At 48.4% G+C, this 18399-nt stretch overlaps 1 protein-coding gene across 3 annotated transcripts in view; it reads right to left on the reverse strand.

Moving 5' to 3' along the window:
- Window positions 1-845: 845 nt before the first annotated feature.
- The window catches only part of SETD3 (SET domain containing 3, actin N3(tau)-histidine methyltransferase), a 78998-nt gene continuing 61444 nt past the window's right edge, over window positions 846-18399 (reverse strand). For 2 of the 3 annotated variants that reach the window (XM_080809648.1, XM_080809649.1), the window contains exons 8-15: window positions 17901-17959; window positions 16561-16675; window positions 11735-11809; window positions 10523-10689; window positions 9505-9590; window positions 2868-3028; window positions 1850-2181; window positions 846-1024 (exon numbers count right to left, since the gene is read on the reverse strand). In XM_080809648.1, the coding sequence (XP_080665774.1) occupies window positions 1012-1024; window positions 1850-2181; window positions 2868-3028; window positions 9505-9590; window positions 10523-10689; window positions 11735-11809; window positions 16561-16675; window positions 17901-17959 (1008 nt within the window). In that variant the 3' untranslated portion in view covers window positions 846-1011. Of the gene's footprint in view, window positions 1025-1436; window positions 2182-2867; window positions 3029-9504; window positions 9591-10522; window positions 10690-11734; window positions 11810-16560; window positions 16676-17900; window positions 17960-18399 lie in introns of those variants that run through there. The other variant, XM_080809647.1, reaches the window with a different exon arrangement.

Consider the following 18399-nt stretch of genomic DNA (forward strand, 5'->3'; position numbering starts at 1 on the left):
AAGACTTAACTTGGAAACCAACGAGAAAATATATCTACAGACATATCGGTGATTAAAGTCCTGGTCTACGGGGGGACTTCCACGCCGGAGCAGACAGCGCCTCAGACGCGCAGCGCTGCCTTTTGGAAGCTCATCTGTGGGTTTTCCGGGCTCCGCGCATCTCGGGGAAGCGCTCCGATGCGAGCTGACGGGCGAGTCTGCCGTCCGGGTCGGAGCTGCAGGCCCATCGACGACGAGTTACGGGCGTCGGGCCACACGGGAAGACGCCGCCGGCGCGTGGAAGAGTGACACCTGCCCCTCGGGTCTAACCGCCCCCTGAGCTCTGGGAGGCAACGCGTCCTCGCGCAGGATGAAGCAACTCATCTGCAGACCCACGTCTTCTCCAAGGAGAAACAGGGAGAACGTTCTTAAGACGACCCGTGTGCAGCACTGGTCGGCCAAACGGCGGGGCTAATAGTTCACACGGGAGTGATGCCCTTCACGGTTAGGACCTCGGAGACCATGTGTGAACTCACAGCTGAGGAAGACTGGCCGTCCGCGGCCCGAGAACTGGGGGCTTTCGGGGCTCACCATCCCGGGCCTCGGCCTCCCCGAAAACGTGAGGGAGCTCCTGCTGGTGTGTGCCTGCCGCCGCCAGGCCCTCCCCAGGCAGCCCCCTGCAGGCCGGGGAGCCGCGACCTCAGGCCCATCCCGCACCTCTGCCTCCCCAGGGCAGGCACGGCTCAGGCCGCAGGCCGCGTCCACACCGGCTCCAGCCCGCTCCGAGAACGAGCAGGACGTCTGCATCCAGGCTCAGTTCAAAGGCCCTGTCCCCACTTCAAGAAAAGGAATAGACAGAAAATATTAATCATGTTTTCCTTTTAATAAGGCTTTTTACTCAAAAGTGTAGCTTTGAAAATCTCTAGCTTGTTGTGAAAACCAGAAAAGCCAGGGAGCCGCCTCACTTCGAACACCGCCACGGTGAGCCGGGGGCAGCCGCCGTCCGCAGCCGCTCCAGGACGACGCGGGAAATCAAACGCAACACCTTAAAATCAGAGTCAACACTGAAAATTAGAATGATGCATGTCCTACTGCGATTCAAGGAGGAAGGACAAGTTCTTAACACAGTAAAACAAAACACAAAAGGTAGATGAATCTTTAGAAATCACTAGATGTGTGTGTGTGTCTTTATATAATTAGGATTATCATCAACATTTAAAACTATTAAAAATAAGGTTGCCACCTTCACTTTTCTTTCAGTACCAGGGTGTTATTTTTTTAGGGGGGGAATAAAAGGTTTTGCCCCGACCCTCAAGTTGCCAAACCCCAAGGCCGTTCTGTGCTGTGCAACCACCCCCCGCCCCCGCCGAGCCCCCAGAGCGCTGCCACCCAGTCCTGCTGGCAGGAGGCAGAGCGGCTCTCGCTCGGTTGTCAGGATGACAGGCCCACAAAAGCACAGCTGACAGCAGAACGCATTCTTCCCCAGGAAGAAAACACATTTGCCCACAATGGGTCTACAGAATCTTCCAAAGCACCTCGTGGTGGCTTGATAACTTGTTTTGCCCAGAAGCAAGATGGCAATCTTAATCAAAGAGGGAAGCTAGATTTTTTTTAAATAACTTAAAAAAAAATCATTTTTATATAAAGCAGCAAAAACATCTTTTCCTCTCTGCAGAAAGAAGAAAGTGAACAAGAAAACACAGCGATGTAAAGGGACGGTTCGTGAACTTCCGCTCAACCGCACTCCCCGCCGACGGTGCCCCCTCCGGGCTACTGCGCGCTCCCGCCCTCCGTGCTGTCCGAAGAACATTCTTTGGTGCCTTCCGTCGCTCTTTTACTTTCCTCCTGACTTAAACTTTCCTTTTCTGACCTGGTCCCGTTGGGGATAGAGTTTTCGCCATTCATGAGCCCGTTCTCCACGGCCTTCGCCCTGCTGACGGCCTCCGTGAGGGTGAGGGCCTCCTGCACGCCGGCCTCCTCCTCCAGGTTCCGCAAGGTCAGGGGCAGCCTGGCGCCCGCCGCGCCGCTCTCCTCGCACCGGGGCAGCGCGGCCCCCGCCTGCATCTGCTTGCGGTAGTGCTCCCGGTTTGCAGCCGCGCTCTTCACCGCTTTTTCCAAAATCTCCTTTTCTCCTAAGCGCAGCTTGATGGCCATTGTTGCGCGAACAGAAAGGTCGTGGTCTTTCAGGAAGGATTTGTCTTCCTGGGAAATGAAAAAGAGCAAAATTAATTTTAAGAAGCCTAAATCAGCAAAAGCACAGCGACAGAAGGCAGATGAGTTGTTGCCAGGGACGGGGGCACAAGGGAAATGCAAGGGGTGACAGAAAGTTCTAGAACCTGACTGTGGCGGTGGCTGCAGGACTATGCGCTTATATCAAATTATATACTTCAGAAGTGTACGTTGTGTTGTATTTAAATTACATCCCAAGAAAGTGATCATAAAACCAAAACGGTGAGCCTAAATCAAATGAGGTCCCACCACATCTGACAAGGAACTCGGCTTATTTGAAAATGGTTCCATTGTCTGCCTCGTGCACTGCCAGCCCCAGGGCTCGGCGACGGGCTGAATGAATGAAGGAAGGAAGGAAGGAGGAGCATGTGAAGTCAGTGGTGCAATGGTAAACGCGGAAAGCACAAAAGAAAACTCAAAATTCCAGAGAAGTGTTGAATCATTTTTAAGATTCTCCTTCTAGCCAACAACGCCTCAATAGAATTCTTTTGGTCAAGTATAAATGTGTTAAGTAGGAAAATATTAATAAGTTGAATGAAAAATGTTAGCTATACAACGATTTTGCTGACAAAAGCCATTTGCATTTAGGACAGAATCTCTTCTTAAAAATCCCCGAAAACACGCCAAAGCTCAAATCCTCATTGAAGCCATCGAATTACCTCAATAGTTGTTTTGTACGTTTTTAAAAGAAGCGAGGCTCGATCTTCAAGAAATGTCCAAAGTCTGACCTCATTGTCCCAGCTAACAGGATATTCAGAATTACCCAAAGTGAAGATTCTGTCAAGAGCGTTATCTCCCAGCAAATGTCCCTTCAATTCTTCTGCAGAAACACAAACAGCCATCTGTGAGGGAGGAGACAGCACGGCTTCGCATTTTAACAAGCAGCCCACCTTCCCCAGCGACGTCACCCTCCTGTGGCGAAAAGCTCCCCCAGACCGATGGGCCTGGCCATCGCGGGCTCTCCAGAGGAAGTCAGGCCTAGCTTGCCCGAGTCGGAGTCCCGACCAAGCCTTGGCGCGGCCCTCCACCTCTTGTCGCCTTTATGAGGGACACTGAGAGCTTTTAGACAGTGTCACAAGATACGTTTTAAGGACAACCTACAGGGACACATCCCCTATTCTGACCACAGCCCGCTCGCAACTATGCGCTCAGTCACAACAGCGGGGTCAGACACAGGGATGGGGGCACGAGGGAAATGCAAGGGGTGACAGAAGGTTCTAGAACTTGACCATGGCGGTGGCTGCAGGACTATGTGCTTATATCAAATTGTACACTTTAGAAGTACGTTGTGTTGTATTTAAATTACACCCCAAGTGTTAAGTGCACAACATAAACAGCACGAACAGGTGAAAGCGCCGCGATCCGGCGACCCTTCTAAATTTAAAGCAGACTGGTGCTCGCGGCAGCAGGGGACCCGACAAAGCTCTTTATCTCCTCTTACAACACATAAACCACAAACTGAAAGAAATAAGAAAATGGACTAGAAAAACCTTGGTTAATGAAAAATGCGCCTCTATCCCTCACTTGTCAGGAATTTAAACAGAAATTACAAATAAACACCAGTGAACATCTCAATTACCTTGAAACATATTTAAGAGGAGGAAAGGACTGAGCAAGCGCTCGGAGCACTTCCGCTCCCGGCACATTATCTTCGAGACCCAAACATGCCGATCCTGTTCATGCTCAGGAAATCCGCCCCGACTCCTTATGTAATTATGAGACACTATCCCTTTCCGAGCACGATGCCCCACAGCTGTCACTATTTACAATTCAAACTGAAGAATGTGCTGCCAGCAAACCAAACTTTTATTAGTATTAGAGGAATTCAAAGAAGAATACATCAATTGTCTTGACATGACGAATCGTCTTTCTATGACTAAAGAGACACGAAAGACAATGAGCAGACCTACAAGGGTTCCAGCCGTTTGTTTTTTAAGGAAAAAATAAGTTAATCTAATGTTCAAAAAGGAGATTTATTAAGTGGCATTTGTTAGCAGAAGATCATGATAAAATTCAGGGGTTTTAGATTTTGGATCCTAGTTTCTATAAAGCCCTGGAAATTTTAAACATGCTTCCTCAGTGGTAGAGAGCTCTTTTCAGAAGCCCCTCACCAAGGCCATCGGTTTTGTTTTCTTCCTAAGCCCACCCGGGTTCTGCCCTCAGCGCTGGAAAACTAAGGGCCAGGAGCAGAGCCTTCTCTCTCCGCTACTTTTAACAGTGAAACTGGGCTCATTCCCTCTACTGGGGACACGAAACCCCACGGGGGGACGTGAGGCCGCGTCACCATGTGACCGGAGGCTGCGTGAGTAGCCCCTTCCCCTGCTTGCCTACAGCTAACAAAGCCCTGACAGATCCTCTCGGTCCCCACAGGGGCTCTGCGCCTCCGCCCAGCACCACAGGAGCGCTCGTGTGGTCGCCCCAGAGAGTGGGCGGTCCCCTTGCTCCTCAGCCTGGCTCCGTGTCAAACGCCGGCTCGTCTAGACCCCCGCAGTACCAGGATCTCTTTCACGGGTCCTGTTCTTTGCAGACCAGCAGGAGCCACATGGGATGCCTGGGACGCAGGCTCTGGGTGAGCAGCGCCGGGTCCCGGCGAGGGGCCTCCACCTGCTCGCTGAGGGCCAGGTCACTCCTGCTCTGCGAACCGGACTTCCCGCATCAGTCACGGTGGGAATCCCTGTGCCCCACAAGCCTGATGGGAACGAACATGAAGTCTGCACCACGCTGAGCACCATCACAAACGACAGGGACGAGTACCACCGTCGTCTCTCTTAGTTATAAACTCCTTCAGGATATGAACTGTGACCTTCGATTTTATACCTGGCCTCGTATGCAAGAAGAGCCCACAGGAAACCCCTGACTCGGGTCCGCTAAACTGAACCGGTGGGCCCCAAAGTACACACCCGCCAGAAGCTCTGACTTGAGGGACAGTGAGTCTACGCTCAGAAGGGACAGGTGCCATCTCGCCGCTCTGGGGGCTCTGTAGTTGGCGTCTACGCTGCCTGTGTCTGGGGACTGTCTCAACCACCTCCACCCTGATGTCAAACCCTGGGCTGGCCAGCATCTCTCCTGCATCCAGACATGAGGACAGCGGGCCGAGGACCGCAGAGCCCAGCAGACTCCCCGCCACAGGCCACAGTTTGCCTCTGCAGACCAATCCGTCCTTTCCCGGCTGCTAGGGCAGCTTCCTTCGGAGGAGTGACTGTCTGGTCGCTTAGACGGTAACTCACTTTCTCACTTCGTCCTACCCAATCTGGTTTGCACAGGATTTACGTTAGTTTACAAGAGCAAACACACACGCGCGCGCGCGCGCACGCGCGCGCGCACACACACCCACACACACAATCACAAGTGAAACCTCAGGGAAGGTAATAATAAAGATCAGAGCAGAAATAAATGATATAGAAATAAAACAAAAACAGAAAACAATAGAACAGATCAATGAAACCAGGAGCTGGTTGTTTGGAAAAAATTAATAAAACCGCTAAACCTCTAGCCAGACTTACCAAACAGAAAAAGGACCCAAGTAAGTAAAATCACAAACAAGAGAGGAGATTAACAACCACTACCACAGAAATACAAACACTCTTAAGAGAATATTATGAAAAATTACAGGCCAAGAAATTGGACAATTTGGAAGAAATGGATAAGTTCCTAGACACATATAAACTACCAACACTGAAACAGGAAGAAATAGAAAATGGAACAGACCAATTACCAGCAAAGAAATTGAATCAGTCATCAAAAGTCTCCCAAAAAACAGAAGTCCAGAGCCAGATGGCCTCACAGGCGAGTTCTACCAAATATATAAAGAAGAGTTAATACCTACTCTCAGACTATTAAAAAAATATAAAAGGAAGGAAAGCTTCCAAATTCATTCTATGAGGCCAGCATTACCCTAATAAAGACACCACAGGAAAAGAGAACGACAGGCCAGTATCCCTGATGAACACGGATGCAAAAATTCTCAATAAAATACCAGCAGATCGAATCCAACAGTACATTAAAAGAATCATTCACCACGATCAACTGGGATTTATTCCTGGGCTGCAAGGGTGGCTCAATATTCACAAATCAATCAACATGATATGCCACATTAATAAAAGAAAGGGTACGAACCATCTGATCCTCTCAATAGATGCAGAAGAAGCATGTGACGAAGTACAGCATCCTCTCACGGTAACAATCCTCAACAAGGTAGGTTTCGAGGGAGCAAACCTCAACATCACAAAGGCCTTACATGGAAGACCCACATCTAACATCACCCTCAATGGGGAGACACTGAGGGGTTCTCCTGTGTGGTCAGAAACAAGACAGAGATGTCCACTCTCCCCATTGTTATTTAACATAGTCCTGAAGTTCTAGCCACAGCAATCACACGACAAAAAGAAATAAAAGGCATCCAAAACAGCAAAGAAGATGTAAAACTGGGGCGCCTGGGTGGCTCAGGGTCCTGGGATCGAGCCCCGCCTCGGGCTCTCTGCTCAGCGGGGAGCCTGCTTCCTCCTCTCTCTCTCTGCCTGCCTCTCTGCCTACGTGTGATCTCTGCCTGTCAAATAAATTTTAAAAATCTTTAAAAAAAAAAAAAAGAAGAAGATGTAAAACTTTTACTATTAGCAGAAGACATGATACTACATATAGAAAACCCAAAACACTCCACCAAAACATTGTTAGAACTGGTAAATGATTTCAGTGAAGTTGCAGGATACAAAATCAACATACAAAAATCTGCTGCGTTTCCATACACCAATAAAGAAGCAACAGAAAGAGAAACTAAGCAATCAATCCCATTTACAACTGCACCGAAGACAGTAAGATACTTAGGAAGAAACCTAGCCAAAGAGGCAAATGATCAGTACTCAGAAAACAGTGAACACGTACGAAAGAACTGAGGAAGACACCAAGGAATGCAAAGACAATCCATGTTCATGGATTGGGAAGACAAATACTGTTAAAGTGTGTAAACTACCCAAAGCAATCCACACATTTAGTGCAATCCCTATCAAAATACCAGCAGCATCTTTCACAAGAGCTAGAACACACAATCCTGCAATGTGTACGGAACGACAAAAGACCCCGAATAGCCAAAGCAATCATGGAAAAGACAAACAAAGCTGGAGGCATCACGACTGTGGACTTCAAGTTATACTCAAAGCAGTCGTAATCAAAACAGCATGGCACTGGCATAAAAACAGACACATAGATCAATGGAACAGAGCAGAAAACCCAGAAATGAACTCATAACTACATGGTCAATTAATCTTTGACCAAGCAAGAAAGAATATCCAATGTTATCCAGTTTCTTCAACAATGTTGCTGGGAAAACTGGACAGCAACATGCCAAAGAATGAAAGTGGATCACCTTCTTACACCATACACAAAAGTAAACTCAAAATGGATTAAAGACCCAAATGTGAGACCGGAAACCATTAAAATCCTAGAGAAGAACACAGGCAGCAACCTCTTTGACCTTGGCCACAGCAACTTCTTACTAGGTATGTCTCCTGAGGCAAGGGACACAAAAGCAAAAATGAACTATTGGGACTTCATCAAAATAAAAAGCTTCTGGAGAGCAAAGGAAACAGTCAACAAAAGTAAAAGGCAACCTAACGAACAGAGAAAGATATTTCCAAAGGGCATATCTGGTAAAAGGTTAGTACCCAAAATATATAAAGAACTTAACAAACTCAACACCCAAAAAATAAATATTCCAGTTTAAAAATGGGTAGAAGACTTGAATAGACATTTTACCAGAGAAGACATGCAAATGGCCAACAAACACATGAAAAGATGTTCAACGTCACTCATCATCAGGGAGATGCAAATCAAAACCACAATGAGATACCACCTCACACCTGTCAGAATGGCTAAAATCAACAACACAAGAAACAACACGTGTCGGTGAGGATGTGGAGGGGAACCCTTGTGCACTACTGGTGGGAACACAAGTTGGTGCAGCCACTGTGGAAAACAGTATGGAGGTCCCTCGAAGAGTTAAAACTAGAACTACCCTATGACCCAGCAACTGCACTACTAGGTATCTACCCAAAGAATACAGAAATACTAATTCAAAGGGATACGGGCACCCCGATGTATACAGCAGCATTATCTACAATAGCCAAAATATGGAAAGAGCCCAAATGTCCACGAACTGATAAATGGATAAAGAAACTGTGGTATATACATGCAGTGGAATATTACTCGGCCATCAAAAAGAATGAAATGTTGCCATTTGCAACGACGTGGACAGAGCTAAACAGTATAATGCTAAGTGAGATAAGTCAGTCCGAGAAACACAAATACGATATGATCTCACTCGCAGGTGGAACTTAAGAAACAAGACAAACAGGCAAAAGGGAAACAAGAGAGACAGGCAAAAGGGAAACAAGAGAGACAGACAAACCAAGAAACAGACTCTTAACTCTACAGTACACACTGCTGGTTACCAGAGGGGAAGTGGGAGGTACGGGGGAGACGGGGGAAATAGGTGATGGGGATTAAGGAGTGCACCTGTGATCAGCACACGGCATATAAGGGAACCACTATGTTGTATGTTGTACACTGTATGTTAACTAATTGGAATTTAAATAAGAACTTAAAAAAAGCAGAAGTGAAACCTCAGGACCATGGGATTTGTGGGAGGGGGTAGTGAATTTTCAGACAAAAAAGGAAAACACAACCACGAGAGGTCAAATCTCAGTATAAGAAACCCCAAATGGCTTGTCTTAAGCAAACATAAACGTAGAGGCTCAATACACAGATTTAACACTTTCTGGACCCGAAATCAGAGGCTGCAGACAAGAACACTTTGTGATGTAAACAGACTCTGTTTGTGGCGTTAATGACTCTGACAGGATGCCTGACGGTAAAAAGCTTGCCGGCAGTTTCGGATGCGGAAAGCAGAGCCGGGTGCCCAGTGAAGTCCTGTGGCCCACATACACCACACTGACCCCGCGGCGTCCGGGGCACTCACAGATGTCCGCGCACCGTGAGAGAGAGACTCCCGCTTACAGACACAGAGTTTTTCATGCAGTCAGGCGATCCCGGATGTTTTAAGTTTTCTTCCAACGCAATAGAGAATCCGTTGTTTATTACAAATGAATATTGCCAACACATCAAGGATTTAATAGAACGTTTCCAGAGTCCGACAGATCCACTCCGGCAATGGTGCCATCCTCCCCTCTCCCCCAAAAGTGCTCTAGTTTAACACCTGTATCTTTAATCTGGATCTATGATTTACACTTCATGAATTTTTTAAAAAGTCACCATCTTTCTCCCCCCACCCCGGACATCATTTACCTTCGGTCATGCAGAATACGCGGAGAAAAGCCAGGAGCTGGGCAGAGACCGGCGGCTCGGTGGAGTGCAGCGCAAACACACTGGACCTGACAAAAGCAGGAGCCGCGTTAGTCCCCCCGCCTGGGCACCTGCTCCCGGCAAGCGAGAGCCCTTCACTCCACACTCACACCGTATGATCTCCCTCACACGTGGAACTTAAGAAACAAGACAAACGAATAAAAGGGAAATGAGAGAGACAGACAAACCAAGAAACAGGTGGGTCACCCTCAAGGGGCGCCGACCCGTGCGACTCAGCCTGGCCCCGCGCCGGAACCACACATAGTACCGCCCTGGCTGCCCGGGAAGCACACAGCCCCCGCGGGGGCCGGCAGGGCCGCCTCCGCCAGCCTTCATCCCCGGTGCACACGACACACTCACAGACTTAAGTGTGCCCGTGGTTCTTAAAAAATGTTAGCAATAAGTTATGTTGAGTTCACATTTTAATCATTAATCAAATATTGACAAGTTCAATAAAAACAGGTCTGGATAATCCATTTTCATTAAGAATGGTTCCTCCAATCCCTGGAGAACTAATAAATCATAATTCTTGTCTTATCATTTCGCACCTCAAATGCAAGAAAATCCTCAAGAATTTAGCCAGAAATTCTTGAAATCACTGGGGATCATGACTTCATTACAGAAACTAATGGTGGCAAAGAATTAAATGAAACAAATTGATCCGGGTCATTAACCTTTTCAAGGTGAAAGACACTAATGATCCACGGTATTTATTTAACTGAACGAGGAGTTCAGGCCGCGTCCCCTGGAACGGACCGTGAGTGCTCCCAGCGACACCATGAGCTTTCTCTGAAAACGCTGCTAAGTCTCCCGGCGCCTCTGGCTAAACGTACTGTGTAGCAGGGACGAAGACACGGAGACAAACCACTCTGGAGAAGTTGTATTAACACACCAACGAAACACTACGCAACCGGAAACACTTCAAGGAACACAGGGAAGAGGTGAGCATTTCCATACGTACGTGGGGATGCCGGCGCGGGCCAGGACCTCAGCCTTCATGGCATACAGCCGGTCACTCTTACTCACTCCCAGCTTTATTTTCACTCTGTCGTGTGAATTATTGTCAAAGAAAAAACCACTGTGGATCACAAACTCTGCATTTGACCGAGTGCCATAAAAAATGTAAATCTGAGATGCGGTAAAGAAAAAATAAAGGGATATAAGAGAAATTTAACATCATTCTCGATACAGAGCAGGGCAATGGATCAGTTCCCCTACTTCAACTGGCCTTCCCACTAGGGACACACAACAGCCCTGCAGTGACTGCACCTCTCCTGCGGTCCCGCAACCCTCCGCCACCCGGCCTGAGACGGGTGACGGAGGGCGTCCACTCCCGCCACCGCGGGCGCCGGACTGCCTCCCAGAGGAGCCCGGGCCGCGGCGCTCCCTGCCTGCCCCCCCCCCGTCCCCGGGACAGCGAGACCGGCTCCTGACGGCTGCACCTGACAATTTGCGACCGCTCCCCCCTCCTTCTAATACAGGGGTCTCTTCTGGAATGAGGTCTCAGACAACATCCATCGGCCGCTGTAGCACCTAGCAGGAGGGCCTGTAACTCCTCCACAGGAAGAGCCCATCAGCACTTTGTCAGAGGATAATCGTTCGTTTTGTCTCGGTGGGAACATCGCCGGGCCAGTCGCCGAGCGACGTCAGTTCCGGTTTTTGGGATTAACTGCTTGGTCATAAGCCCAACGGGCAGAAAGCAGGCATTCAAAGAGGCGCGTTTTCAAATGTACGGAAAGGCTTGGCCCTGCCCCCACCCAGGTTAGGGGAGAAAAATCCACAGATTTAAGTGGAGTACCCGACCCACGGCTCCGTCCCCTTGTTTTTGTCGTTGACATAAACAGCCTCGTCATAAACAGGGTTCTAATCAACAGAGAGAAAAATGCAGCTTATGTAATAGAAAACTGTGTTGTTCTACTGTCATAACACAAAGTTTATTTTCAGTTGACAGGATCACAAATGTTAGGTCAACTGTGCAAATACGTGCGCTCCCATTTTTTTCTTTGTGGACCCAAAGCACAGTACATTTCTTACAAATTTAGGTCGCAAGATGTATTCCCTAAGCAGTCCTCAATACATACCCCCCATTTTCTGTCTGACTTAACACCCTCTCAAGCTGATCAACGCAGTATTAACCCTGTGCCCACTGGCCAGCCCACCTTCCGCCGCCTACCTGCTCTCCCGCCCGGAAGTCCCGCAGGGCGACACACTCACAGCGGTCATCTTCCAGGTTGTAGCCGGTGGTGATCTAGGCAGGGGAGAGAGGGACAACTGTGAGCACCATGGTCTGCGGTCCCCTCACTCATGAGGGTCTTTGTCGGCAGTTAGAAGATAAAAGATAACCAAACATACTGCCCTGCACGCCTTACTAAACTGCCAGAAAACTGCTTGGTTATTTTCATTAATCCTGTTTATACCAGAGATTCTTATACAAGATTCCACTCCTTGAGTAAGGGCCTCACTCTTAGGAGAATGCGGTGTGCAGGTTATCACTCACTGGCCTCCAGTGAGCACAGTCACTTGTCACAAAGCAAGCCCCACAGACAGAAGCGAGGTCTCCTGGAGAACGCTAGCTGACTCGCAAATGTTTCTCCCACGTGTGGCCACCAGGAAAACAACAGTGTGTCTTCCGTTGGATAAAGAATCAGGAAAAAAGAAAAGCCTACTTCTAGATTACATACATATTTTACCCTGAAATTAGAGAAATTGAAACTTTCAAATAAGCACTCCCAGCTGTGTGCTATGTCCTTAGCATCTCTGAGCCCGCTGCCCCAAACCTGCATCTCTCCCCCATCTCTCCTGTCCTGAGCGGCCAGGCGAGTCCACACCCTGACACTCAAGGCACGAAGATATTCCTGGTGCCACTTCTGGTCAGCGCCCGAACTGCCAAGTTGTCCTTTGGGTTCTTCCCTTCCTGTCACTCCCCTGCACGGCCGAGGTCCTTACCATCTGCAAAAGCCTTCCGACTGCCTTCAAGCTCCTTACTGTCCCTCCTGCACCTCCAGTGACACAACAGTGTTGACCTCCTATTTAAAACCTTTCGGGGGCCTCCACTCTACCCACAGGAAAAAATCCAAATTCTTGAGCATAGCCACAGAGGAGGCCCACATCTCCCTTCGGCCTCATGACCTACTAACACCCGCTATGCCGGCCTCTGCTCCAGCTCCCTCATGCCCGGAACTACCTTTCGCATCTGTTTTGCCTGAGTCTTGGCTTCTTTAGGGGTACCTGCCCTCACCCTACCCAACCACCCTGTATTCCCAGAGCCCCAGTGCTGTCACCCCTCTCACCCAACACCTGCCCCACCAGCCGACCTGGAGCTCCCTTGCCACTTCTGTCCCCAGGGCTGAGTACTCCGTACCCGACACCTGAAACTCTTTGATAATATTTACTTGATGCGTAAACCACTAGGGTCAGGAACAGGATCCCCGATTTACGTTAAAAGCTCCTTCTTAGACGTCTGCCCTTCAGAGCAGCCCCCCAATCTCTTAGATTGTCTGACACCGTTGTTCATGAATTACTTTGACCTCCTCATTCTGTCCTGGAGAATCAACATTCCAGACCATTACAAGTGCTACTTGCTAATAAAGGTACCAACAGCTTGGATCCAAAAAATTACTTCTGAGTCCAGGGCATGGCATTTTTAGGAGGGAGGGCCATGCGACGGTCATCCTTAAAGCCAGTATCCCCAGAACTAGTGGTCCATGAACTGCATCCCTAGAAATCCCTCACGCTTCTGCTATGCAAACCAACAGAGACACAAAAGCCACGACAAATGAACGCAGCCAGGTATCCGGCACGTCTTCACTCACAGCACAGTTTTGACACCTGATAACATCAGCTCTGTGAAGATCCTGCCCAATGTCAAAATCACTTTTCTAACCCCAAAACATGATTCTGATAATAAGGATGGAATACGAACCGCCCATGAACTCCCAGCCCTGAAAGTCTGCAACTGCAGTGTATTTACACGGGACCTGGCAGGAGCATCAGACAGCAGGAGCACAGTCAGGGAAGCAGGAGGGACAGGGAAGGGCCAACAAGAAACAACAACAACAACAACAAAAAAAAAAAAAAAAAAGGAAGAAACACAGGAGACAGACAACAGGTCGGGAAGGTAGGCTCGCGGAAGGGGAGGCATGGCGATGTTATACAGGGCACCCAGGGCAGCCTGCCTGGAGGAATTCTGTGAGTGGTCTTATGGATATCAGAGAAGCAAGTGTTTCAGGCAGCAGAAACAACCCGTGCAAAGGCCCTGAGGTGGGCGTATGTTGGCATCTGAGGAAGCACAGGGTCTCAGACCTGTGTGTGTTGGGAGTATAACGGGGACAGGCTGAGCAGGGAGCCTTGTCTGCTACTTATAAAAACCTGGGCTTTCACTTTGAGACTGGAAGTCTTGTATAAACCTAAATGTTTTTGGATGTTTTAATACTCAACTAGAAAGACCTTGAAAAAGAGCCTCTCTCAATTCTGCTTGAATTTCCCAAGGCCCTTCCATCCCAACCAGGAGAGTTACACACTCAATACAAGGGCTGGTTCCTCCAACACGCTTTAACTACTGGAATGGACACAGTGGCCTATAAACCACTTGGCCGTGTCCCTCTCTGCACAAACGGAACCAGCTCAAGAAAGGAAACCTGCAGCTTAATTCTAAACCAGCTGCGCAGAACTGAACGATACATCACATCTTACAATTTAATCTGATGTCCATGAACTCGTCTGAGTCTAATCTGTTTCTCCGAGTGGCTAGGAAATGGGTTCACATGTGCCGCCACCAGGTGCCAACCCTGCCTTTTTTGTTCTTCCCTGATTCCCTGCCACTCCTGGTTTGGAATTACTGCCACACGCTCGGCTCTCCCATCTCCACTCCCAGAACCAGGTTTTTGTCAGAAGCACAGCGTTGCCGGGTTACAAATTTCTACCTACTCCCTTGGTGATAGAACAGACAGACGACGACTGTCAGGACAGACACACACACGACAGACAGTCAAATGTCTGAAAAGCCAAGCCTTCATTTCAAGGACCTTATTTTTAAAAAGAGATGAACTGTTAACAAATGTGATATACTACTTCAGAGTGTCAAAATAGATTCTCAAATTCTATCAGACGCAATCTCCCTTGAAGTCTCAGAATGACCACGGAAAACGGTTCAAGCGAGGTGTGCGGAGCTCAGCATCCAGGGAAAACAACCGCTTTAAGAAAGGCGCTACCATCCTGCAGACGCCGCTGAAGGCCGGCAAGGCTCCGCCGGCTCCGCAGCGGGATGCAGACGTCACGAACAGCGCTAGAGAAAGACAGCATTCGTGCTTGTCTCCGGTGCATTATTTTTATTTCGAGATGAACTAACTTTTTGTTTTTTCCTCTTAGAGGGAAAGAGTGAATAGTTTAATCCCATTTACATGAAAGCAACACCAGCACCAGCTTGGGTGTGAGGGCGCAAATGCACACAAAGGAGAGAAAGGCTTGCACAAAACCGCGGACCGTGTACCTGGAGGGTGCTGAGCAGAGGGACCCGGGCCACAAGGAGGCCGGGTACTGGCGGGTGCTGGCGGGGAAGGGAGCCTCTGCATTCTATTGCCACAGGGGCATCTGTTAAACTCCTTTTGTTTGTTTACAATAGAGTACGGAGCTTTTTAAATTTTTGAAATAAAAAACTAAACTCTAACGATCAATCAAGTTTGGGACCCAGTGAAGCAACATACTACAGTCAACCATTAAAAGCTTTTTGAAAAATTTTAAAAGTTCGATCTTGTAACCAGTATAAGGTAGCCCTGAAGGGAAAAAAGAAAAAAAAAAGAATGGAAGTAAATAAAACATGCTGCTCCTTCCTAGGGCTAACTAAATGAAGCACAGCCCAACTAAGGCAGAAATACAAGTATGGGGGTGGGGGGGTCCTCTTCATTCTCTACAGGAGTACGCTTGCTGGTACACCTTTCCAAATTAGCACCAGCATTTTCTAGCTTCAAGTGTCTGGCACAGGTTAACATGTGTTCTGGCCGTTTTGTGGGTTTAGATGCGAAATACTCATTTACAGCATTTTTTAAGCCTGTTCATAGGACTGCTAATAATAATGAAGGGAGCTGATGTTGAGAACAAAATGAACAAAAAGGTAACCAAGCTGGTATTCCCGTATAATGCTTAAAAATGCAAAATATTCTGAAGTTGATCACGTTTCTGTACGCGGATATCAGGCAATCTTGCTCAGACAACCACCTCAGCACAGAGAGCGTGTCAACCTCTGCCGCTGCCAGGAATCCAAAGACCGCGGAGGAGCAGGGAGCCGGCTTCCGCGGCTTCCTCCCCTCCTGTTGTAATTAACAATCATCCCCAAATTTCCTTATTTTCTTAGTGTCTCCTACCCCGTGCTTCCCACGCCTGAGATGCCAACGCCGCAGGCAAGGCCAGGAGCCAAACACCCCGGTGCGCCTCCTCTGCCCCAGCACCAGGGAAACCAGCAGCGGCTCCTGAACAAAAGCAGGTTACTAAGCGGGGCCGAGGATGTGGCAGCGTGTCAGGCGGAGGGAGAGGGAACAGGAAGCAATCAGAGAATGCACACAGCCGGGAATGTAGTCAGCAAAGAAAGAAAACAAGGAACAGAAAAGGAAAAACAAGAAAGAAGAAAGTTGGTTTTTTTTTTCTTCAATCAATCAGTATTTTAAGGAGAGTAAGAAAAAAGAAACTTTGGTTTAGCCTGTGGTTCAATAACATAAGAAAATGAATGTTTAGGCTGGAATTATGGCTTAGCAAATAAATGCAGTTCACTGTGGTTTTTGAAAGTGGAATAAGATTCAAGTTCCTGGTTTTTAGGATTAAGCAAATGCAGAAAGAGAAAAACACCAGCTTCTCTTTGTGGGAGGCTGGAGGGGTGTCTCGGCTTGGTTCTGCTTGTTCCCTATGGAGAGAGGCAGTACGGGGGCCTGATCTGTCGGTGGAATGTCCACTCTAAAGCTCATTCACCCCAGCTCCCCGGATTAAACACAACGCAGAGGGGGTCATTACCAGGCCGTTGGTGTGATTGCACATGTCCCATAACGGAATCAGCGCCAGGGTCACCCGGGAACCGTCCTCCGTGGGAATTTGGTTTTGTCGAGTCATAACAGAAGAGACTGCCCACCTGTAACGACCAGAAGAGAGGTGAACTACGGTAAGCACATGCCAGAGCCCAGTGCGGTAAGACCTCAGCCAGAAACGACGGTTTGTCTGACGTCTCACCAATGTTCAAAACCTTCTCCTAAGCGCCCCAGGGGGTGGTTGCCTGCCTTCACCATCATTTAAAATTAAATCTAGAGCTGAGGGAAGGGACGGGGACCTGGAAGGGAAAAGGAGACAGAGAAAACTCAGGGGTGAGGATTAAGGGGGGGATGTTCCAGGGAGACAGAGGGTCTGGAAGGAGGGCCGGGGACAGAGATCTCCAGGCCTCCAGTCTTCACCACGGCAGGGAACCCCACCCCTGAGCCCACACCACCTTCTCCTACCCAAATGCCGACTCTGCACCTGTACAAAGCCTCAGTGAAAGGCAAACAACATAACTCCTTTTTGACCAGAAACCCCCTAAGAAGTCAATCAGATGTGGCATGTTATTTTTTATTATGCTGCACAGTTAATTAAGCCTTTTTGTTTAAAAAAATCATAAGATTTCACTCATATGTGGAATTAAAGAAACAAAACAGAGAATCATAGGGGAAGGGAGGGAAAAATAAAATAAGATAAAATCAGAGAGGGACACAGACCATAAGAGACACTTAACTCTAGGAAACAAACACGGCTGCCGGAGGGGAGGTGAGTGGGGGGAGGGGGTAACTGGGTGACGGGCACTAAGGAGGGCACGTGGTGGAGTCAGCATTGGATGTTATACACAACTGAAGAATCACTGAATTCTACCCCTGAAACTAATAATATACTTACTATATGTTAATTAACTGAATTTAAATTTTTATAAAATTCACTTTACACTGAAATAGTCTATTTATAAAGGGGAAAAAGTCCTCACGACCCCACATGAAAGTTCATCTCCACTGTCACTTGCCCACCTCAGCTAACCCCACCACTGCAGGGGGAGGGCAATTTGTGTGGTTATAAAAATGCCGGTCCTTACCCCAGCTTCCATTAGAACTTCCGCAAGACTACCTGTCCGGGGCTCTAACTGGTCACAGCAGGTCACCTCTTACTGAAGTACTTCCCACTTCCAAGATCCCCAGATCACTCAGAAACCACCCCCCAACACACAATACACAACACACACCAAAGATGCAAACAACCACACCCCGCATCCAACCCTTGCCACACCCCAACACACACACACACACACACACACACACACACATCCTCCCCACACCAACCTGTAGTCCTCATAAGTGAAAGCATCTTTCAAGGGCAGTTTGTTGGCATGAGGATGGGTCTGGGAATGAGAAGTTTCAGAAAGCAGGCGTGAAAAGAGAAAAGGGGAAAACAGAAATCAGTCAGCAGAATTTCATTATTTAGCTGCCTAACAGATCCTAACAAGAGCCAAATGAAGCAGGCGGCGTCCAGCCGCGCTACTGAGGGATCACCATGCTCTCCGGCTCTCATACATCACTGTCAACTTAATTTGTTGTGCCCAGCAGCCGCCATAAATCTGCTTCCTCATATTTCGATACCAGAACCCACAGACACCACAGAAAGAGGATTTAAGGTGGACTGACTTTACAAACGGTGGGCAACCCACATTCTGAGAATCTGATCCAAACAGAAACCGGGAGCCTCCAAAGCTGGGGCTGTCCTGGCCGTCCTCGAATCTTCTCCCCGTAACAAGCCACACATCCCTCAGGAACACATTGCAAATCTCGTCTTATATCGATA

This window comes from Martes martes (assembly GCF_963455335.1).
Source record: "Martes martes genome assembly, chromosome: 7".
Lineage (NCBI taxonomy): Eukaryota > Metazoa > Chordata > Mammalia > Carnivora > Mustelidae > Martes > Martes martes.